Genomic DNA, 16,789 nt, shown 5'->3' with positions numbered 1-16,789 from the left:
TGGTCTTCTAGCCTGTTATGAGAACCGTTTCGGGTGGCAAATGTTTTATGTTTTGGATTTTTTCTTATGGGTGCTTTTATGCAGGGAGGAAGGAAGCTCTGCACTAGCCACTTTTTGATGGTTTTTAATTTCAAAATGATTCATTTTACCTTGCTTTGTTCTGTGAACTGCCTTGCTGAGGTCCCCAAAAAAGCAGCATTATGAACGCTCTAAAAGTCAGTAAATAACAGGGCAGAGTGGTGTGCGTGTTGCTCTTTTCTGGGTCCTGTGAACTAATCCCATCCTGCACGCCCTCTCCCTCTTGACGCAGGCTGGTCCCGCTACTCTATTGTTGGCGATGCTTCCGCCGGACAACACAACCTGCGCATTGACTTCGCTGAGCTGGATGATGATGCGGTCTACGAATGCCAAGCCACGCAAGCAGCGCTGAGGTCTCAACGTGCAAAACTCACCGTCCTGAGTGAGTTTTCTCTGCAACATCTGTTCCAGGGAGCGGGGGGGTGCCCAATTCTGTCATAGCCCCCACATGTGAAATGGTCTACTGAGCTGTGCACAATGTGTTCACGAATGGTGCTGGGACTCGGAACTTTTTAAACTGTTAGTGTTTAAAACCTAAGAAATGTTTTTCAACGATGGAAAAAAAATCCGGATTCTAAAATTGTTCTTACTTGTGTGTTTGTGTGTGTGTGTGTGCTAGCATGTCCGCATGTGCCTAGAAGTCATGGCTGGCTCCTGGTGACCCTTACTGGGGCTCACACATTCAGAGAGGTGGCTTTTTATTGCCTGCCTCTGCCTCCCAGCCCTGGTACTCCTTGGAGGTCTCCCATCCAAGTGCTTGCCGGGGCAGCCCTGCGTTACCTTCCAAGATCTGATGAGATTGGGCTTGCCTGGGCTATCCAGGTCAGGGTGAAAAAAATCCAGATCCCCACCCCCAATTTTAAATGTTTATTGAAGATTCAAAGAAAACAGAACAAGAGCAGTAGTGGATATACCTCACTTAGCATATAGATGAATGATTACATAGCATAAACTGTCTTAAATGTATTAGCATACAGCAGGGGTGGCCAATGGTAGCTCTCCAGATGTTTTTTGCCTAAAACTCCCATCAACCCCAGCCATTGGCCATGCTGGCTGGGGCTGATGGGAGTTGTAGGCAGAAAACATCTGGAGAGCTACCGTTGGCCACCCCTGGCATACAGTGAGTATTTGAGGTACATAATGATCAGATAAGCTTTGCAAAGTCAGGCATTACAAAAATCCAGATTTGATACTGCTTGTCATTCTGGTTCTGAGACAGACTCTGGGATTCTGTCCAGAACAGGACAGATCCTGTTAATGAACAATAATGTACATTGAACAGCCAGTCTAATATACCCAACAGCCGGTCTGGTGAAGTGGTTAGACCGCAGAATTAGGACCTGGGAGACCCAGGTTCAAATCCCCCCTCTGCCATGGAAAATCCACTGGGTGATCTTGGGCCAGTCACACACTCTTAGGCTAACCCACCCTCACAGGGTCGTTGTGAGAACACAATGGAGGAGAGGAGAATGAGATAAGCCTCGTTGGGTCTCTGTTGGGGAGAAGGCTGAGTATAAATGAAATAAATAATTAGTAAAATACACGTGTGTGTGTGGAGGGTGTGAGGTCAGAGTAGCATCCTCTTTCCCGTAGTGGCCAACAGATGCCTTCTGGAATGCCCAGAAACAGGGTCTTATAGGCCAAAGTCCAGGGCTTTTTTTGTAGCAGGAACTCCTTTGCATATTAAGCCACACCTCCCTGATGTAGCCAATCCTCCAAGAGCTTACAGGGCTTTTAGTACAGGGCCTACTGTAAGCTTTTGGAGGATTGGCTACATCAGGGGTGTGTGGCCTAATATGCAAAGGAGTTCCTGCTACAAAAAAGCCCTGTCCCTGTTTTTGCCCCAGCAATGGGATATTCATGTAGGTACACTGACAAAGTTCCATTAAACTATCATGGATAGCAAACATTAATAGACAATCCTCCATAAATTTGACTAATCTTCTTTGAAAGCTGTGGAAACTAGGCACAGTGAGTTCCACAGGTTCATGAAGGGTCTGGGCAAGAAGAGCTTTCTTTGGCTTGTTCTAACACTGCTAAAGCTAAAGCTAAACTTTGACAACCTGTCGTTATGACAAAGCTTCATACTGAGTCAGACGGCTGCTCTGTCAAGGCCAGCCTTGTCTACTCTGACTGGCAGCCACTTTCCAAGTTCTCAGGTAGATATCTTCTGCATCAACTGCGGCCAGCTACGGATGCTGGAGTGGTGGTGGGTGATCTTGGGACCTTCTGCCTGCCAAACAGATGCTCTACCTCTGATTCAGGGCAAGAAGTAAAGCTGCATACTGGGTCTGAAGACTTTTCTTCTGGCTTCTGGGGACTGATTGCTCCTCACCCCCACCCCCACCCCCACCATCGTTTCCTCCAGTTTTATGGCATTCACCTGTCTCCGATGTATGGAGAGAGAAGTGCTACCATCCCTGCAATGGAATTGCTCCCTGGGAAAAGGGCTGGCAGGCTCCGTTCTGTCGCAAACGATTAAATGCATTAATGATCCCTCTTCAGTAGATCTGGAATGGAGCCCTGGCTTGGATTAAGCATTCCCCTTCTGTTTCACTCCATCCGGGATGTGGTTCCAAAGAAGCTTGTGTTTCCAGAAGGTTTTGTGTGTGCGTGTGTTGTGATGTGTGTGTGTGTGTGTGTGCCCCCTCCCCGAGTGTCACCTCGGCTGACCTCCTCTCTCTGCCTCTCCCTTTCCAGTCCCTCCCGACGATCCTGAGATCCAAAATGGCCCGATTGTGCACGTGATCTCCAACGTCCCCTACAACCTGTCCTGCCGGGCCTCCGGGGCCAAGCCTGCCGCCGAGATCAGCTGGTACCGTGATGGGCAGCGGCAAGATTCGGCAGTGTATTCCAAGGTGAGGCTGTGTTGCAGGGTGGCAGGAGCAAAGCAAGCAGCAGAGCAGGAAGTCTTGAGCATCTCCCTCTGTGTAGTTATCTTCCAAAATCTACCCAAGGAGCTCGCCTCTTCCTCCCATACTGTTCAGCACCACCACCCCAAAAACAGTCTTCTAAATCCCTGCTATTTATGACCCGGCCTGCAGAGCTGAGGCAAATGGCAACCAGAGACAGGGGTTTTTCAGTGGTGGCCCCTTGTCTCTGGAATGCCCTCCCTTTTCAAGCTCGCTTGGCTGGCCTTTAGCATTGCTTTTTACCCAGGCTTTTAACTGAGGGGTTTCAACTTTATAAGGCTCAGCTTATAGCCTGAGGATTATTTTCATAATTGTATTTTTTTTTCGTTGTATTTTTCATAATTGTATTCTCTTCATAATTCTCTTTTAATGGTCTTACTTCAGGAGCTGCCTCAAGCTGGTGTGCTGAGAGGCGACACATAAAAATCGTACATAGAACAATTTTTAAAGTACTGAATAGTATTTATTTACCACATTTATACCCCATCTTTCTCCCCAGTGGGAGATTCAGGGTGGCTTACATAATTGCCCTGATCTGGATAGCCCAGGGAAGCTTGATCTTGTTCAGATCTCAGAAGTTAATCCGGGCCAACCCTTGCAAAAGTACTTGGAAGGCAGACCTCCTTGGAATACCAGGACTGGGAGGCGGAGGCAGGCTGTATCAAGCTACTTCACTGAATGCCCTCCATGCCCCAGTAGGGGTTGCCAGAAGTTGCCATGACTTCCAGGCATGCATGCACGCACACTAAAAAATACCAAAAAATCCCTAAAAAAGAAAGGTGGCTTACATAATTTTCCTCCACACTATTTTATCCTCACATATCTGCTATTTTATCCTCAGTGGAGAATCACCTTGTGATGAGTTAGGGTAAGAGCAGAGATTTGAATCCGGCTCTCCCAGATCCTCACCTCCGACTCTAACCACCACGCTGGCTTCGTGATTGTGGATCAGAGATGGCGTCAGAACCACGGCACTTGGGTTGCTCACGCAATGTCCTTTTCTCTCCTGCAGGCCCTGATGGAGGACGGCAAACGGGAGGTGGCAGTCAGCACCCTCCTCTTGACCCCCAGCAGCAGGGACATGGGCAGCACCTTCACCTGCCGGGTCAGCAACCCAGCAGCACCTGCGGGGAAGCAGACGACGGTCACCCTCAATGTCCAATGTGAGTCTCAGCGCGTGGGGACCCAAGGGGGGTGTTAGTATCGGCAGTGCACTCCCCTTCCTGATTCGGGACAGAGCTCTTGAAGGGGGGCTGGAGCCATGGGCAGGGCTGGCCTCAGGAAGCCTGGTGAATCCTGGTCTGAGCATCTTGTTACTGAGGCAGAGGCATGTTTACTATTTCAGCTACTCCCCTCATAGAATCACAGAGTTGGAAGGGGCCGTACAGGTTATTTAGTTCAACCCCCTGTTCAATGCAGGATCAGCCTAGAGCAGGGGTGGCCAAACTGTGGCTCTTTCACACATATTGTGTGGCTCTTGAAGCCAGCATTGGCCCGGAGTGTGGAGAATTCATTTAAAGTTAAAGTTGCTTTCTTTCCACCTCCTCATCCCTCCCCCATCTATTTTCCTTCCTTCTTGCCTTGAGGCTCTCAAACATCCGGCGTTTATTCTGCTTGGGTCTTATGTTAAGCAAATTTGGCCACCCCTGGCCTTGAGCATCTCCAACAAGCATCCATCTAGCCGCTGCTTAAAGACTGCCAGTAAAGGGGAGCTCACCCCCTCCCTCAGTAGCTGATTCCATCATTGAACAACTCTTGCTTTTAAAAAAGTTTTTTCCTAAGTCTCCTCTTCTTGCAGACCCGCCTGTGGTCATCCTGTCGGTCCAGCCGCAAACCATACCCGAAGGTGGCAAGGTCAGCTTCCTCTGCACGGCCACTTCCAACCCCGAAGTGACAGGCTACAGGTAAGGGTTAAAACAGGATCCTACTTTTCCGAGCTCCGACTGCAGCGACGGTGTAGCTCTGATGCCCTCTATTGGCAGTTTCAGGAAATTGCATGCTCATTGGTTGGAAGGACAGGGTCAAAATCGTGGGTTCCTTAATTCTGCCGGGAGTATTGTTCTCCTCCCTCCCCCACCCCCACCCCATGGTGCCTTGAGCCAGGATTTCCTAAGATTGTGCTTGGATCCGCAGGTGGGCAAAAGGTGGCGTACCTGTTCCCGAAGCCAACGGTGACAGTTACGAGGCGACAGTCGACCAGTCCTTCTTCACCGAACCCGTGTCATGTGAGGTGTCGAATGCCGTGGGAAGCACCAACGTCAGCACGCTGGTGGATGTGCATTGTGAGTGAGGAGTCGGATTGGGATCCTGAGTTAGGCAGTGGCATTCTGGAAAGGTAGAGGAAGGCAGGGGATAGAAGGGGTTATGAGGTCAGGACCATGGACAGCAGACTAAGGGTTGGGTGCTGTCATTCTGTTCCATTAAGGGTAGTGTCTTTCCTGACATAAGATGCTCTTCCATTAGTGGAAGAACATTTTGGATCCATGTTCCAGAGGAAGGTGCCATCATTAATGGACCAAATCGACAAGATCCAACCCAATGAAAGCTGGAGACAGGAGATACAATCTGAGGACCAGGAGGTATAACCAAGGGTCTCAGCCATGGAGAAATCAGCCACTGTTGAATAACTTTGGCCTTGCTGTCCTGTTTCTCCTCTCAGTGGGCATACAGAAATGGCAACTTTGTGGGGGCTTGTAGCCCAAGAAGTGGGGCTCTAAAGGCCATCTGAAGGTCCTAGCCCATGGATTTAAGACTACTGCTCTGTTTCCCAGCATGGTGCCCACGGGCACCATGGTGCCCACCAGTACTTCCCCTGGAACCCACTAAGCTTTTCAGAAAGTGGATGGAGCCACTGTAAGGCAGGGCTTATTACTGGCTGCCCTCATTCAAATGAAAGGGTTTTCCACTGGAGAGTCATGAGGACGCGCATTTTCCTTAGTCAGTGTGTGGTTCTGTTTTCCCTTCAGGCTTTCCTTCTTGTCATTCCCTCATCCATTTCTCTCTCCTCTTGCCTTCATCGCTTTCTATTCCCCTCCTGAAATTCTCTTGCAAAGTGAAGAAGGGGGTAGTATCCAATGTTCCCTATATGCTCCAGAGTCATGAGCAAAAATTCTACTTTGTGAGCTACTGGCATTAAAGTTGTAAGCTACTGCATAAATTATTGTGCTCTGGGGTCATCCTTTCAGAGCTGACAAAAATGTGTGAGCTGGAGGCTAAGAATCTGTGAGCTAGCTCATGCTAACTCAGCTTAGAGAGAACACTGGAGGTATCCCATTTGGTTCTGCCTCCTGCAGCAACTAGTTCTACTTCGACTCCTCCTTCCGATGCAACCATTTTGGAGTGGCACTCACCACCCCTTTCAAAATTCCAAAGTTGCCCACTGGCTCAAACAATTTAGGAATACCATTCTAGAGCATCCAAAATTCTTCATACATCCTTTCCCTTTAATCCAGTATTTGCAAAGGTTAGCTTGAGATTATGTTCCCCGTACTAGAGATGCAAAGTTGGGACACAGCTTGCACAAAGATACTTAGAATCTCATGCCAGGAATAAGAATTGCACAGGGGGCTTTCTGGCTCACTGCCCCAGGTCCTAACCACCATCCTGTGCTACCCCTTCCCTTTTTTCTCTCCACAGTTGGACCCCGTCTTGTATCTCAACCCAAACCCCTGACTGTCGACGTTGGTTCCGATGCCTCCTTCACTTGCACCTGGTCTGGGAACCCACCTCTCACCTTGGCCTGGACCAAGAAGGGATCTAGCGTGGTAAGATGCTGGCGCCAGGAGTCTATGTGCCCCATACCCTGCCTTCTGCATGCAAACCTAGAAGATCCTCCCTTCTCTCCTAAGTGCGGGGGAGTGACCCCTGTGATCTTAGGAGAGCCACACTCAGGCCCTATCATATCGGTAGGTGCTGAGCAATGGAAATACCCTGCACCTGAAGGCAGTGACGCAGGAGGATGCCGGCATCTACGTGTGCAAAGCTATTGTGCCACGCATCGGGGTTGCAGAGAAGGAGGTGACGCTCGCAGTGAATGGTAAGGGACCAGGGTTGCGTTTGGACTGGGAGCATAGCAGGTCACAGCGAGCTCTCAAAGGGGTGTGTGGCAAAGAGGGGAGCGTGTACCCAGCAGCCCCCTAATGGAGCTCTCCTTTCAGGCCCGCCTGTTATCAGCGCCGAACCGAGCCAGCAGACCGCGGTGGGAGCCAAAGCCCGGCTGGAGTGCTTGGTGGGGAGCATCCCGCCCCCCGACAGAATCGTAAGTGCTTACCACCAGCTCGTCTGTCTCTCCCCCCCACCCTGTGAATCACTCGAGGCCAGAAATGGGAAATTGAGGGCAGCATTCTGGAAACGTTTGTAGTGAAACGACTGCCGCCTCGAGTTTCTAGCCCCTAACGTTCACAGTGTTATAAAAGCATGGAGGACGTTGCGTAAGCTGCCTTTGGAACGCATATACATTTTAAACATTCTTTTTAACGTTTTTTTTTGCCGTGCACCTTTTTCAAAGGTGTAGCCCAAAATGTTGATGAAATCCCCGTTTTTTTAAAATAGAAAGAAACATTAGAATGAGATGGGGGAATGAAAACAAAGAGAAGGAGGAGCCTTTTTGGAGAGGGCATGATAAGATATGCCCTGATCTTATAAGCTCTCAGAAGCTAAATAGGGTCAGCCCTGATTAGTATTTGGATGGGTGGCCACCGAGGTTCGCTACAAGAGGCAGGCAACGGCAAATCACCTCTGAACAGCTCTCGTCTTGACAATCCTATAGGGCCGCCATAAGTCAGCAGAGACTTGCTGGTACTTTCCCCCCATAACAGGATGTTTTGGAGCAGATAATAGTTTTTAAAAGCGCCATATCTTGCATATGTAGCCTTCTTCCAGTGGCATTTGGTTTATTTTTTTAAGAATAAGTGCTATATACTTTTTTCATTCTTGCGGTAAGCTGTACTATGTCTCTGCAGCTTTTGGCCATGCCGGAAACATAGTTCTCCCAGTTCAACATGTGTTGAAGTAGTTTTATAGCAAGGTGCTTTAGCATATGTGTATTTTTCCTAGAAAAGGAAGGCGGGGGGGGAGCCTTCATATCCTACTCCTTAATATACTAGATATCCTCTTGCAGAGAGATTTTTTTTCCCCCCTAATGCCAGTGGATTGAAGAATGTTATTTCCCTATTTGCAGTTTGAAATGGTACGCTCTGTTCTGTTCCTTCATTCTGTCTCATGTGCAAGCCAGCCGGAGTCTATCATGTTGGCACGAGGGAATCTTTTGGGAAAGATCCATGTGACACTGTGTGTCAAGAAACCCTGGAGATGACATTTTGCTGTCTCCAGGCTCAAACGTTTCTGAGGGGCGCACAAAACTGCGTTCTTGGAAGCCAGCAAGGCAACTAGAACGCATTTGGAGGATGCAGGAAAGCCAGGATCATTTCTTGACCACCGTGCTTTGTTAAGGGGCAGCGACTTTACAGTGCTTGACATGGTGGCACGCGCTAAATATTGTGGGAAGACGTTCTCAGGCTGTTGCTTGGCCACACAGATCAGTTGGTTTTATTTTCCTCCTCTCTGACAGAGATCGCCAAAGGAGGTCTGTGGAGGTGCACAGCAAAATATCCTTTTTCTTTGGCACAAGGAATTGTTGCACGTTGTCATCGCAGCCACGTGATAGCAATGGCCATATGGAGGCATTTTTTAAAGCGGCCTCCATGCGGCAAGTATCGTGCACACACTGGCTTGGAGTCAGTTCTCTCTGAGCACCCCTGGCTTCTGGATCCTCCATCTGTCTCGGCTCTTGATTCTTTCTCTCTCTCTCTCTCCTTCCTCTCACGGCAGGCCTGGGCGTGGGGGGAACGGGTGCTGGATTCCGGCTCGCTGGACCGTTTTACGGTGGACACTGTCGTGACGGAACAAGGAGTGCTCTCGGCTCTGCTGATAGACCCGACCCACGATTCCGATTTTGCCCTCCCTTACAACTGCACAGCTTGGAACCGCTTTGGTGTACGGTCCGCCGCAGTCAGCCTGCGCCGGCAAGGTGAGGCTCTCTTTTAACATCCAGAAACACCCATGACACCAGGAACTGGTTAGCCTGAAGCATGGAGCAGAGAGGTAGTGTCCTTGTTTAGCCACAAGGCGCGCTCTTTCTCTCTCTCTGTCAGTGTGACCTACCTCACAAGGTTGTTGTAAGGACAGAAATGACCTAAACCCTCACACACTCTCCTGAGCTACCTAGAGAAAGGACTGTGGGTCAATGTCACAGCAAAACGAAACAATAAAAGACAACCTCCAAAACTGATGGGTGGGTTTACCTAAGTCTGTAAACCAGAGGCTTGTAGGGAGGTTTGGTTGCAACTTGTACTTCACGGAGGTAATTGAGGTTCCCGGTTTGTTTGAGGCAAAACTCCATTCGGTGCCCGTGCTGCTTTGCAGAGATATTTCCCTCTATTTATATGCTGTGCAACCAACAGCTGACGTAATTTGAAGGCGAAATAAACTGAGGCCCACATGTCCAAAAGGAGTGCCTATTTCAGTATATACACAACAGGCATTCTGCCAGGCATTTCCCCCCCCCCCCACCCTAGAATTACCTTCACTTAGGGAGGTGTATAAAGCATTGGTCTGTTCTGGAGTGTTTTTAGTCACTGTTCTACCACACTGGAGCAGCTTTCTGTCTCTTTTTACGAGGGGTTGTAAAATGACTGCGCTTAAGAGAGCCTTTGGAAGTCCCTATATCTGGTAGGGTTGCCAACTGTGGGTTGAGAAAGTCCTGGAAATTTGGGGGAGGAGCTTGGGAAGGGCAGGGTTTGGGGAGGAGAGGGACCTCAGCCATGGAATCTACCCTCCACAGCAACCATTTTGTCCGAGGGGTCTGAGATTCCATGGCCTGGAAATCAGCTTTAATTCAAAAGGATCTCCAGGCACCACCTAGAGGTTGGCAACTTTGAAATCTGTCCTGCTGCTGTGACCGCCTGTGCCTTTGATGGGTTCTGTGTATTTTATTTCTGTATGGCGCTTTGCATTGTGTGTATACACCACCATGCATCTCATCTGGGTCAGCAGGCCTGCGAGTGTTTTGATAAATGAAAAGCAATCCACGAGAAGAGGGGATCCTTAACCCCTTTCCCTTTGCACTTTTTCCCCCCTGACAATGCCCCCAGATGCTTTTGCCCCCACCGGGGAAAAACAGACAGGTAAGTGGTACACAGTAAAACTCTCTTTGTGCTGTCCCACCTTAAGCCCTCTCGGTATCACTTTTTTTTTTATTAATCCTTTTTTTTGTTTCTGTAGCCTTAAGCAAAATCCTGTTTGTCATCTATTTTTTTTTCAATCCTGCCTTTCTTCCTGTAAATTCAGGGCAGCATATGTTGTTTTTCCTTTTCTATCCTCACAACACCCCTGTGAGGTAGGTTAGTCTGAGACAGTGAGTTACTGACTGGCCCAAGGTCACCGAGTAAGGTTGGTGGCTGGGGCTGAATCTGAACCCTGATCTCCCTAGTCTTGGGCCTGCTCTCTTCCCACGACACCACACTGCCTTTCTCGCAGTTGCCCTCTGAACATGAACTTTGTTTTTAACTGATTGCTTTGAGGGTGGGGGTTTCTCTTTCATTGATGGTGTTTGCTTTATGGCGTCGGGTATCCTTTTATCCTTCCTTTTGTGTTGATTTGACAGTTATGGGTCTGTTTTGTTTACTTTTAAAACCCTGCTGGCTAAAATGGGTGATTAAAATAAGGAATTCTTCCTCCAGAAGTCCTGTCAGTCCTCATCTTGGGGGTTTTGGCATCCTCCGGTGTTCTGGCCCTTCTGCTTCTGGTGGTCACTGTGTCTCTCTGCTACCGGCGCAAGCGCTGTGGGAAAGGTGAGAGTCCTGCCCTCTCCTCCCTCTAGGGTTGGGGGCGGAGCCTGGAGAGGGCAGGGTTTGGGGAGGGGAGGGGAGGCACCTCAGCGAGTCCACCCTTCAAAATTACCATTTTCCTCAGGGGAGCTTACCTCTGTTCTGGGGTGGAATTCTAGCAGGAGCTCCTTTGCATATTAGGCCACACACCCGATGTAGCCAATTCTTCAAGAGCTTAGAAGGCTCTTTTTTGTAAGCTCTTGGAGGATTGGCTACATCAGGAAGGTGTGGCCTAATATGCAAAGGAGCTCCTGCTAGAATTCCGCCCCTGTTGTCTGGAAATCAGTTGCAGTTTTGGGAGATCTGCAGGCCCCACCTGGAGGTTGGCGACTCTACCACCTTCTGCTTTGTCATTTCTGGTATCTTGAAAATGCTCCCAATGGAAGGGCTGGATTCTGACCTACTGAGGCTCTTAGCTATGTCAGATTTACAAAACTGTATAGCTAGGGTTGCTCTGGATTGTGAAATTCCTAGAGATTTGGGGAGTGCAACCTTGGGAGGATGGGCTTGCAGGAAGCGAGAGACCTAGTGGGGTATAATGCTGTAGAGTCCCTTGCAAAGCAGCCATTCCCCCCGGGAAGCAGATCTCTTGTACCTGAAGACCAGTTGTAATTCTGGGACGTCTCCAGCCACCTCCTGGATGTTGGCAGCCCTACCCATAGCACTACACAAACCCTGTGTTTGAACATTTAGTAATATACTTGGGGTCCCTCAAGGATGGGTACAGTTTATGAAACCACCATTCAACCTTTATGGCGACTAAGTTCACATTAGTTCATAGAATCATAGAGTTGGAAAGGACCTCCAGGGTCATATAGTCCAATCCTCTGCACAGTGCAGGAAATTCACAAGTACCTCATACACATACACACACACACACACACAAACAGTGATCCCTGCTTCATGCTCAGAAGATGACAAAAAAACCTCCAGGATCCCTGGCCAAACCAGCCTGGAGAAAATTGCTTCCTGGCTTGTTTTTAAAAGTTATCTTACAAAAGAGCAAAGACTTAGGTTTTAATATTCATATGCCTAGTCTGTGAGAGAGAACTTCTGTTTCGCCACTGGGGTAACTGTTACCTGTGTCCACCTTTTGTCTCTTAAAACAACACAGTATAAAAGCTGGATGGTCTATGCCCAATATTTGACTTGAGTATCTATTCTGCATACATCAAGATACACTTATGCTGCTTACATCAAGATACATAGGAGCAGTCATTCAGGGGAAGACAAGGGTATTCAGTATGTGCCCCGATCAACACATTCATATCCACATTCAGAGGCCTAGTTATTCCCAAACATTGAGGAAGGGCCTTTTGCCGACTGCTGCCACTCTGATAAACGGTCTGTCTGGGACATCCACCCTGTCTTCCTCATTAGCAAACTCCTTCTGTCTGTGACTGAAGCGACATGAGGACCCAGGCAGTTTAACAATAACTAGTTTATTAGTGCTCGAAAACAATAAGTGGTTTGTAAAAGCTTTTTAGTGCAACAGTAAATATAGAAAAACAGCAAAGGTAGGCGCAAAGAAATAAAAGCCCTGACCAGTGTTCCCTCTGAGCTGAATTAGTGTGAGCTAGCTCTCAGTTTTTTAGCCTCTGGCTCACACATTTTAGTCTTAGCTCAGGAAAAATGGCCCCAGAGCAAACTAATTTACGCAGTAGCTCACAACTTTAATGCCAGGAGCTCACAAAGTAGAATTTTTGCTCACAAGACTCCACAGCTTAGAGGGAGTAGTTGGCCATGAGGCAGCTAACTAGACATTTCCTTCTTCTAATTTCAAACCAACTCACCCTTCTTGGATGAGGGATCCCTCTCTGGCTGCAGCCTGCCTCCAGCTCAGTCTTTCCAGAATCATAACCCTGTCTGTAGCTTGGACTTTTTATGCTTTCCTCCCAGGTCCCACCCATCTAGGCCAGTTTTCCCTCCAAAATGGCTTTCACCCAATCAGAGCGACAGAAGAGATCCTGGGAGATGTTGATCCTGTAGCGAATCTGATACAGGCTTCCCCAGAGCCTGTAGGCCTGCGATCGTTACAAACACATTCATATTCACATTCAGAGGCCTAGTTATTCCCAAGCACTGAGGCATGTAAAATATTATTCGTTCTTCTCTCTAGAAGTGGAGAAATTGAGGACTGCTACTCACAGATTGGCGTACCACCAATTTACTACCATGTACTACCTGGTACATGTGTTTAATTTCTACCTTCCCTCCAAGGAGCTTATGTTTGACATGGTGGTACATACCGTTTTTGACCTTCAGACCTTTTTGAGTCTTCAGACGCTTTTGGAATTCTGACACCACTACCACAAAATGGCTGCCACAAGAAGCCAGCCATACAATGGCTGCTGCAGCTTACCCACAGTCACACAGTAAAGATTCTTGGGCTGTGGTGGGCTGTACAGCCAATCAGAAGCTCTACCTATTTTCTATAAACACTTGACAGGTGCCAAGAAAGGTGTTTGCAAGCACCATAACACCCAAGGGTACAACTTGAGGGACCCTCAAAGTGCTGGGCTAGAATCTAGGAGACCCAAGTTCAGATCTGCTATGGAAGCTCACGAGGTGACTGTGGGCCACTCAAACACTCTCAGCCTAACCTGTCTCACAAAATGGAGCAGGGAGAGCAATATGAGACTGTTTGTGCCTCTGGCTCAATCTTTCCATCTGTCTGTCCTGCAGCCAAGCGGGGAACACAACTCTCTAAGGCCGACATCCTGGTGCAGATCACGACCAGCGAGAGCAGCCCCAGCCGACCAAGCGAGGCGGAAGATGATAGCAAAGAGCCTATGGTGAGTAGAGCCAAGGCCTCCGAGTGCCCAAAGTGTCCCTCCACAGGACCCCACTGGGTTCCCTTACCCTTGACCTGCCGACAGGCCTCATTCACCGCCACGTGCCGCCTTAACATAGAGCTCTGTTGAATCAAAACTGTGAATCCATTTAGTCCAGCATCCTATTTCTGAGCAGGACCCATGGGCCATAGCCCACCCCTCCTAGTCTATGTGGTATTTAGAGGTACACTGCTGTGGGACATGGGGGTTCTTTTTAGCTGTTGTGACGGAAAGCGGCCCTGTCCTAATCCCATCATGTTTCTTTCTGTGTTTAGCAATGGTACAGTCCTTTGGGAAAGCCCCCGTCACCTGTACTTACATCGAAGGGACCCAAAGAGCTGAAGCTGGAACCGGGGAATCTCCTATACCAGGCTCACCCCTCACCCTTCATCTCTCTCCAGGCCACTAGCAGCGAATCTCCAGCCACATCCCATACAGAGCACAGTGAAATCCTGGAAGATGATGAAGGGAGCCAGGAGCTGAAGGTGAGGCCAGCTGGAACTCCGGGAGGTGATGCAGCATCTGCCCCACGGAGGGCCAAAGTCAATGTTTATTTCAGAGGACCCCAATAGGGTTCCCATTCCCCAGATGGGGCAGGGGATCCCCCAATTTTGGGGGACACCCCACTCCCAAACAACAACATCCCCATGTGATGACATCACACTGAAGTGGTGTTATCATGATTGGGACATTGCACGGTGACACTCATAGGGCAAAACTCTATGGTTTGAAGGCAATGTTACCATATAATTTTGCCCTCAGATGTCCCTGGAGTGATATTGTCACTTCTATGTAATGTCATTGTGTTGGGGATGTTGCTTGACGGCATTGCTGTTTGGGGGCAGATCCTCGCCCCACTCCCAGAATGATCCTTCCCACCCCCCACTGGTGAGTCATAGGGACCTGGCAACCCTAGTCCCCAATCTTGTCAAGTCTGAGGCGCTTTTAGAATTTTGGGAACAGAGACTGGACACCATCACAAAATGGCTGCCATGGGCTTTTGGGACCAATCATGAAATGTTGTTTTGGCCACACCTTGAATTCACTTCACTGGCATATCCCTTGTAATTTCTTCCACAGGATCCCACTAATGGCTATTACAAAGTCCGTGCACACGAGGAGCCGTGCTTAGGGAGCAGCTTCTCAGAATATACGCCAGCCCCCCGCCCTCTGTTTGGGCCCTCTTCTCTGTACCCATCGGCTGGGCCAGTACAACCAAAGCTGTATGAATATGCTCACCGCTACACCTTGGGCACGCCTGGCTCTCGCTCTGCCTATGACCCCCACGAACGACTCTTCCCTCAGGAAAATATGTACAGCGGGAGCACCTACCTCACCGCCCCCTACAGCCGGGCCTTCACAAGTTACGTCAAGCCCAGCAACTACGAGAAGGCTGAGAGCGGGTATGAGCCATCAGACCAGGCCAGCAAGGCCTCAGGCTGTTCACGCTTCTCGTATACCTCCTTGTGCCAGCAGTCTGACTACGGGCGCCCTTCCCAACAGCGCATGCAAACCCATGTATGACTCCTGCCTGACCCTGCCAAACTCTGATCATCTTCAGAGGTCGCGAAAAACGGAACAGACACTCGCTTTGGCTGACGGACTCCAAAGGACCAGGCAACAGACTGGGTGTCCTAGACCTGAGCTGAGGACGCAGTTCTCACCATCTGAGGAAGATGGCAAGCAGCCAACTTAGCAACCCACAACTGCCAAGTTGCAGCCAAGATGGCCGACGGCCGGCTTGTCATCTCCAACTGGAGCCCGGCCCATCTTTCTGGAACTGTGAGGACACCGGTGCCGGCCTCCTTGCGTCAGGACACAGTGAACAAGGAAGGGCACACCTTCTGCTGAAGGTGGGAATAGGCTGCAGTGGATTGTGGGATAACTAGCTTCAAAATGGTGGGGTAGTGCTGGCCATTGGAGGAAAACCTGAGATGCCTGTGGGCTAGGATTTGAAAACTGATGAACATATGGTGCTATAACAGCCTCAGTGCTCTGTCTAGCTCTACAACAAGGGTTGCCCTAAGGGCAGTCCACTGCCACAAAGGCTTGATTTTAGACCTTACTGCAGTCGCATGATTCTGGGAAATCTCTACGCATGGGCAATAATGCTTGCTTTTTACTTTTTTTCCTGGTTTGATGCCGTAGTTAAATTATTCTCTCTTCCCTCCTTTAGTGGGGGCACTTCTGGATAAATACAAATGCAACTGTATTTGCCCCCCCCTCACCCTCCAGTTTCATAAAACCCAGACCCCAGTTCCAGTACAAAGACACCAAAATAACATCCGTTTGGAGATCTACTCTTCATTCACTTGCAATGAACTCATCTGACCAGCGGGTGGCAATGGTGTTCAACAACTTATGCTATTTCACTATGCTGAAATCGGAAAGGACTCCCAGGGTACAAACTCTAAAGTAAATCCAGCCATAAAACCCAGGGGCAGAGCCCGGAAGGAAATAGGAGGCCAAAAGCAGATGGGATAGGTTTATATCTTTCTCTCTTTTTTAAAAAAAAAATAATAATAAGTTATTCCTTTTGCCTTAAATGTATTTCCCTGCTGTGAATGTTTTGAGGTCTATGTTCTTATCTTTCCAGAATCTCACTGTATATTATTTTTGTTTTGCATTTTTTTTCTTTAGAATGGGATTTCACAGTGTGGCACGCTATGATCATGCCTGTCTGAGTATGTTTGTGCTTTATATATATACATATATATATAAAAACCAGAGGGGAAATTGTAAATGTATTGCCTACTGCTAAACTCAAATATTTATATTTAATTTTAAAAAGTAGGAACTGACTGATGCTTTCTTTCAGGGTTTTCTATAGTAGGGGATGTCAGGCTGGATAACACACACACACAATACAAACCTCTGACACTTTCATTTTTCACCTCTATAGAGTGTCACTAGGTACCCCTGTTTCAAAATACAGACATCTTATCCAGGGTTTTTTTTTGAGCAGGAACACACAGGAACGCAGTTCCAGCTCTCTTGGTGCTAGGGGGCATGGCCTAATATGCAAATGAGTTCCTGCTGGGCCTCTTCTAACAAAAAAGCCTTGTGTGACACAATGGTA

The 16,789-nt window shown here is 48.6% G+C and overlaps 1 protein-coding gene across 3 annotated transcripts in view; it reads left to right on the top strand.

Annotated features, from left to right (window-relative positions):
* Nucleotides 1-16,501, top strand: part of KIRREL2 (kirre like nephrin family adhesion molecule 2) — a 48,183-nt gene extending 31,682 nt beyond the window's left edge. The window contains exons 3-16 of one of the 3 annotated variants that reach the window (XM_060258253.1): nucleotides 311-460; nucleotides 2,779-2,936; nucleotides 4,003-4,153; nucleotides 4,789-4,894; nucleotides 5,124-5,272; nucleotides 6,627-6,754; nucleotides 6,900-7,026; nucleotides 7,148-7,248; nucleotides 8,820-9,018; nucleotides 10,142-10,174; nucleotides 10,730-10,840; nucleotides 13,562-13,671; nucleotides 14,112-14,195; nucleotides 14,791-16,501. In XM_060258253.1, coding sequence (XP_060114236.1) covers nucleotides 311-460; nucleotides 2,779-2,936; nucleotides 4,003-4,153; nucleotides 4,789-4,894; nucleotides 5,124-5,272; nucleotides 6,627-6,754; nucleotides 6,900-7,026; nucleotides 7,148-7,248; nucleotides 8,820-9,018; nucleotides 10,142-10,174; nucleotides 10,730-10,840; nucleotides 13,562-13,671; nucleotides 14,112-14,195; nucleotides 14,791-15,234 — 2,051 coding nt within the window. In that variant the 3' untranslated portion in view covers nucleotides 15,235-16,501. Of the gene's footprint in view, nucleotides 1-310; nucleotides 461-2,778; nucleotides 2,937-4,002; nucleotides 4,154-4,788; nucleotides 4,895-5,123; nucleotides 5,273-6,626; nucleotides 6,755-6,899; nucleotides 7,027-7,147; nucleotides 7,249-8,819; nucleotides 9,019-10,141; nucleotides 10,175-10,729; nucleotides 10,841-13,561; nucleotides 13,672-13,985; nucleotides 14,196-14,790 lie in introns of all 3 variants that reach the window. The other 2 variants (XM_060258251.1, XM_060258252.1) reach the window with 2 other exon arrangements.
* Nucleotides 16,502-16,789: the final 288 nt, after the last annotated feature.

Source organism: Heteronotia binoei, chromosome 17 (assembly GCF_032191835.1).
Source record: "Heteronotia binoei isolate CCM8104 ecotype False Entrance Well chromosome 17, APGP_CSIRO_Hbin_v1, whole genome shotgun sequence".
NCBI classification, from domain to species: Eukaryota; Metazoa; Chordata; class Lepidosauria; order Squamata; family Gekkonidae; genus Heteronotia; species Heteronotia binoei.
Note: the sequence above shows the minus strand (reverse complement) of the source record. Positions and strands in the feature narration are given on the sequence as shown.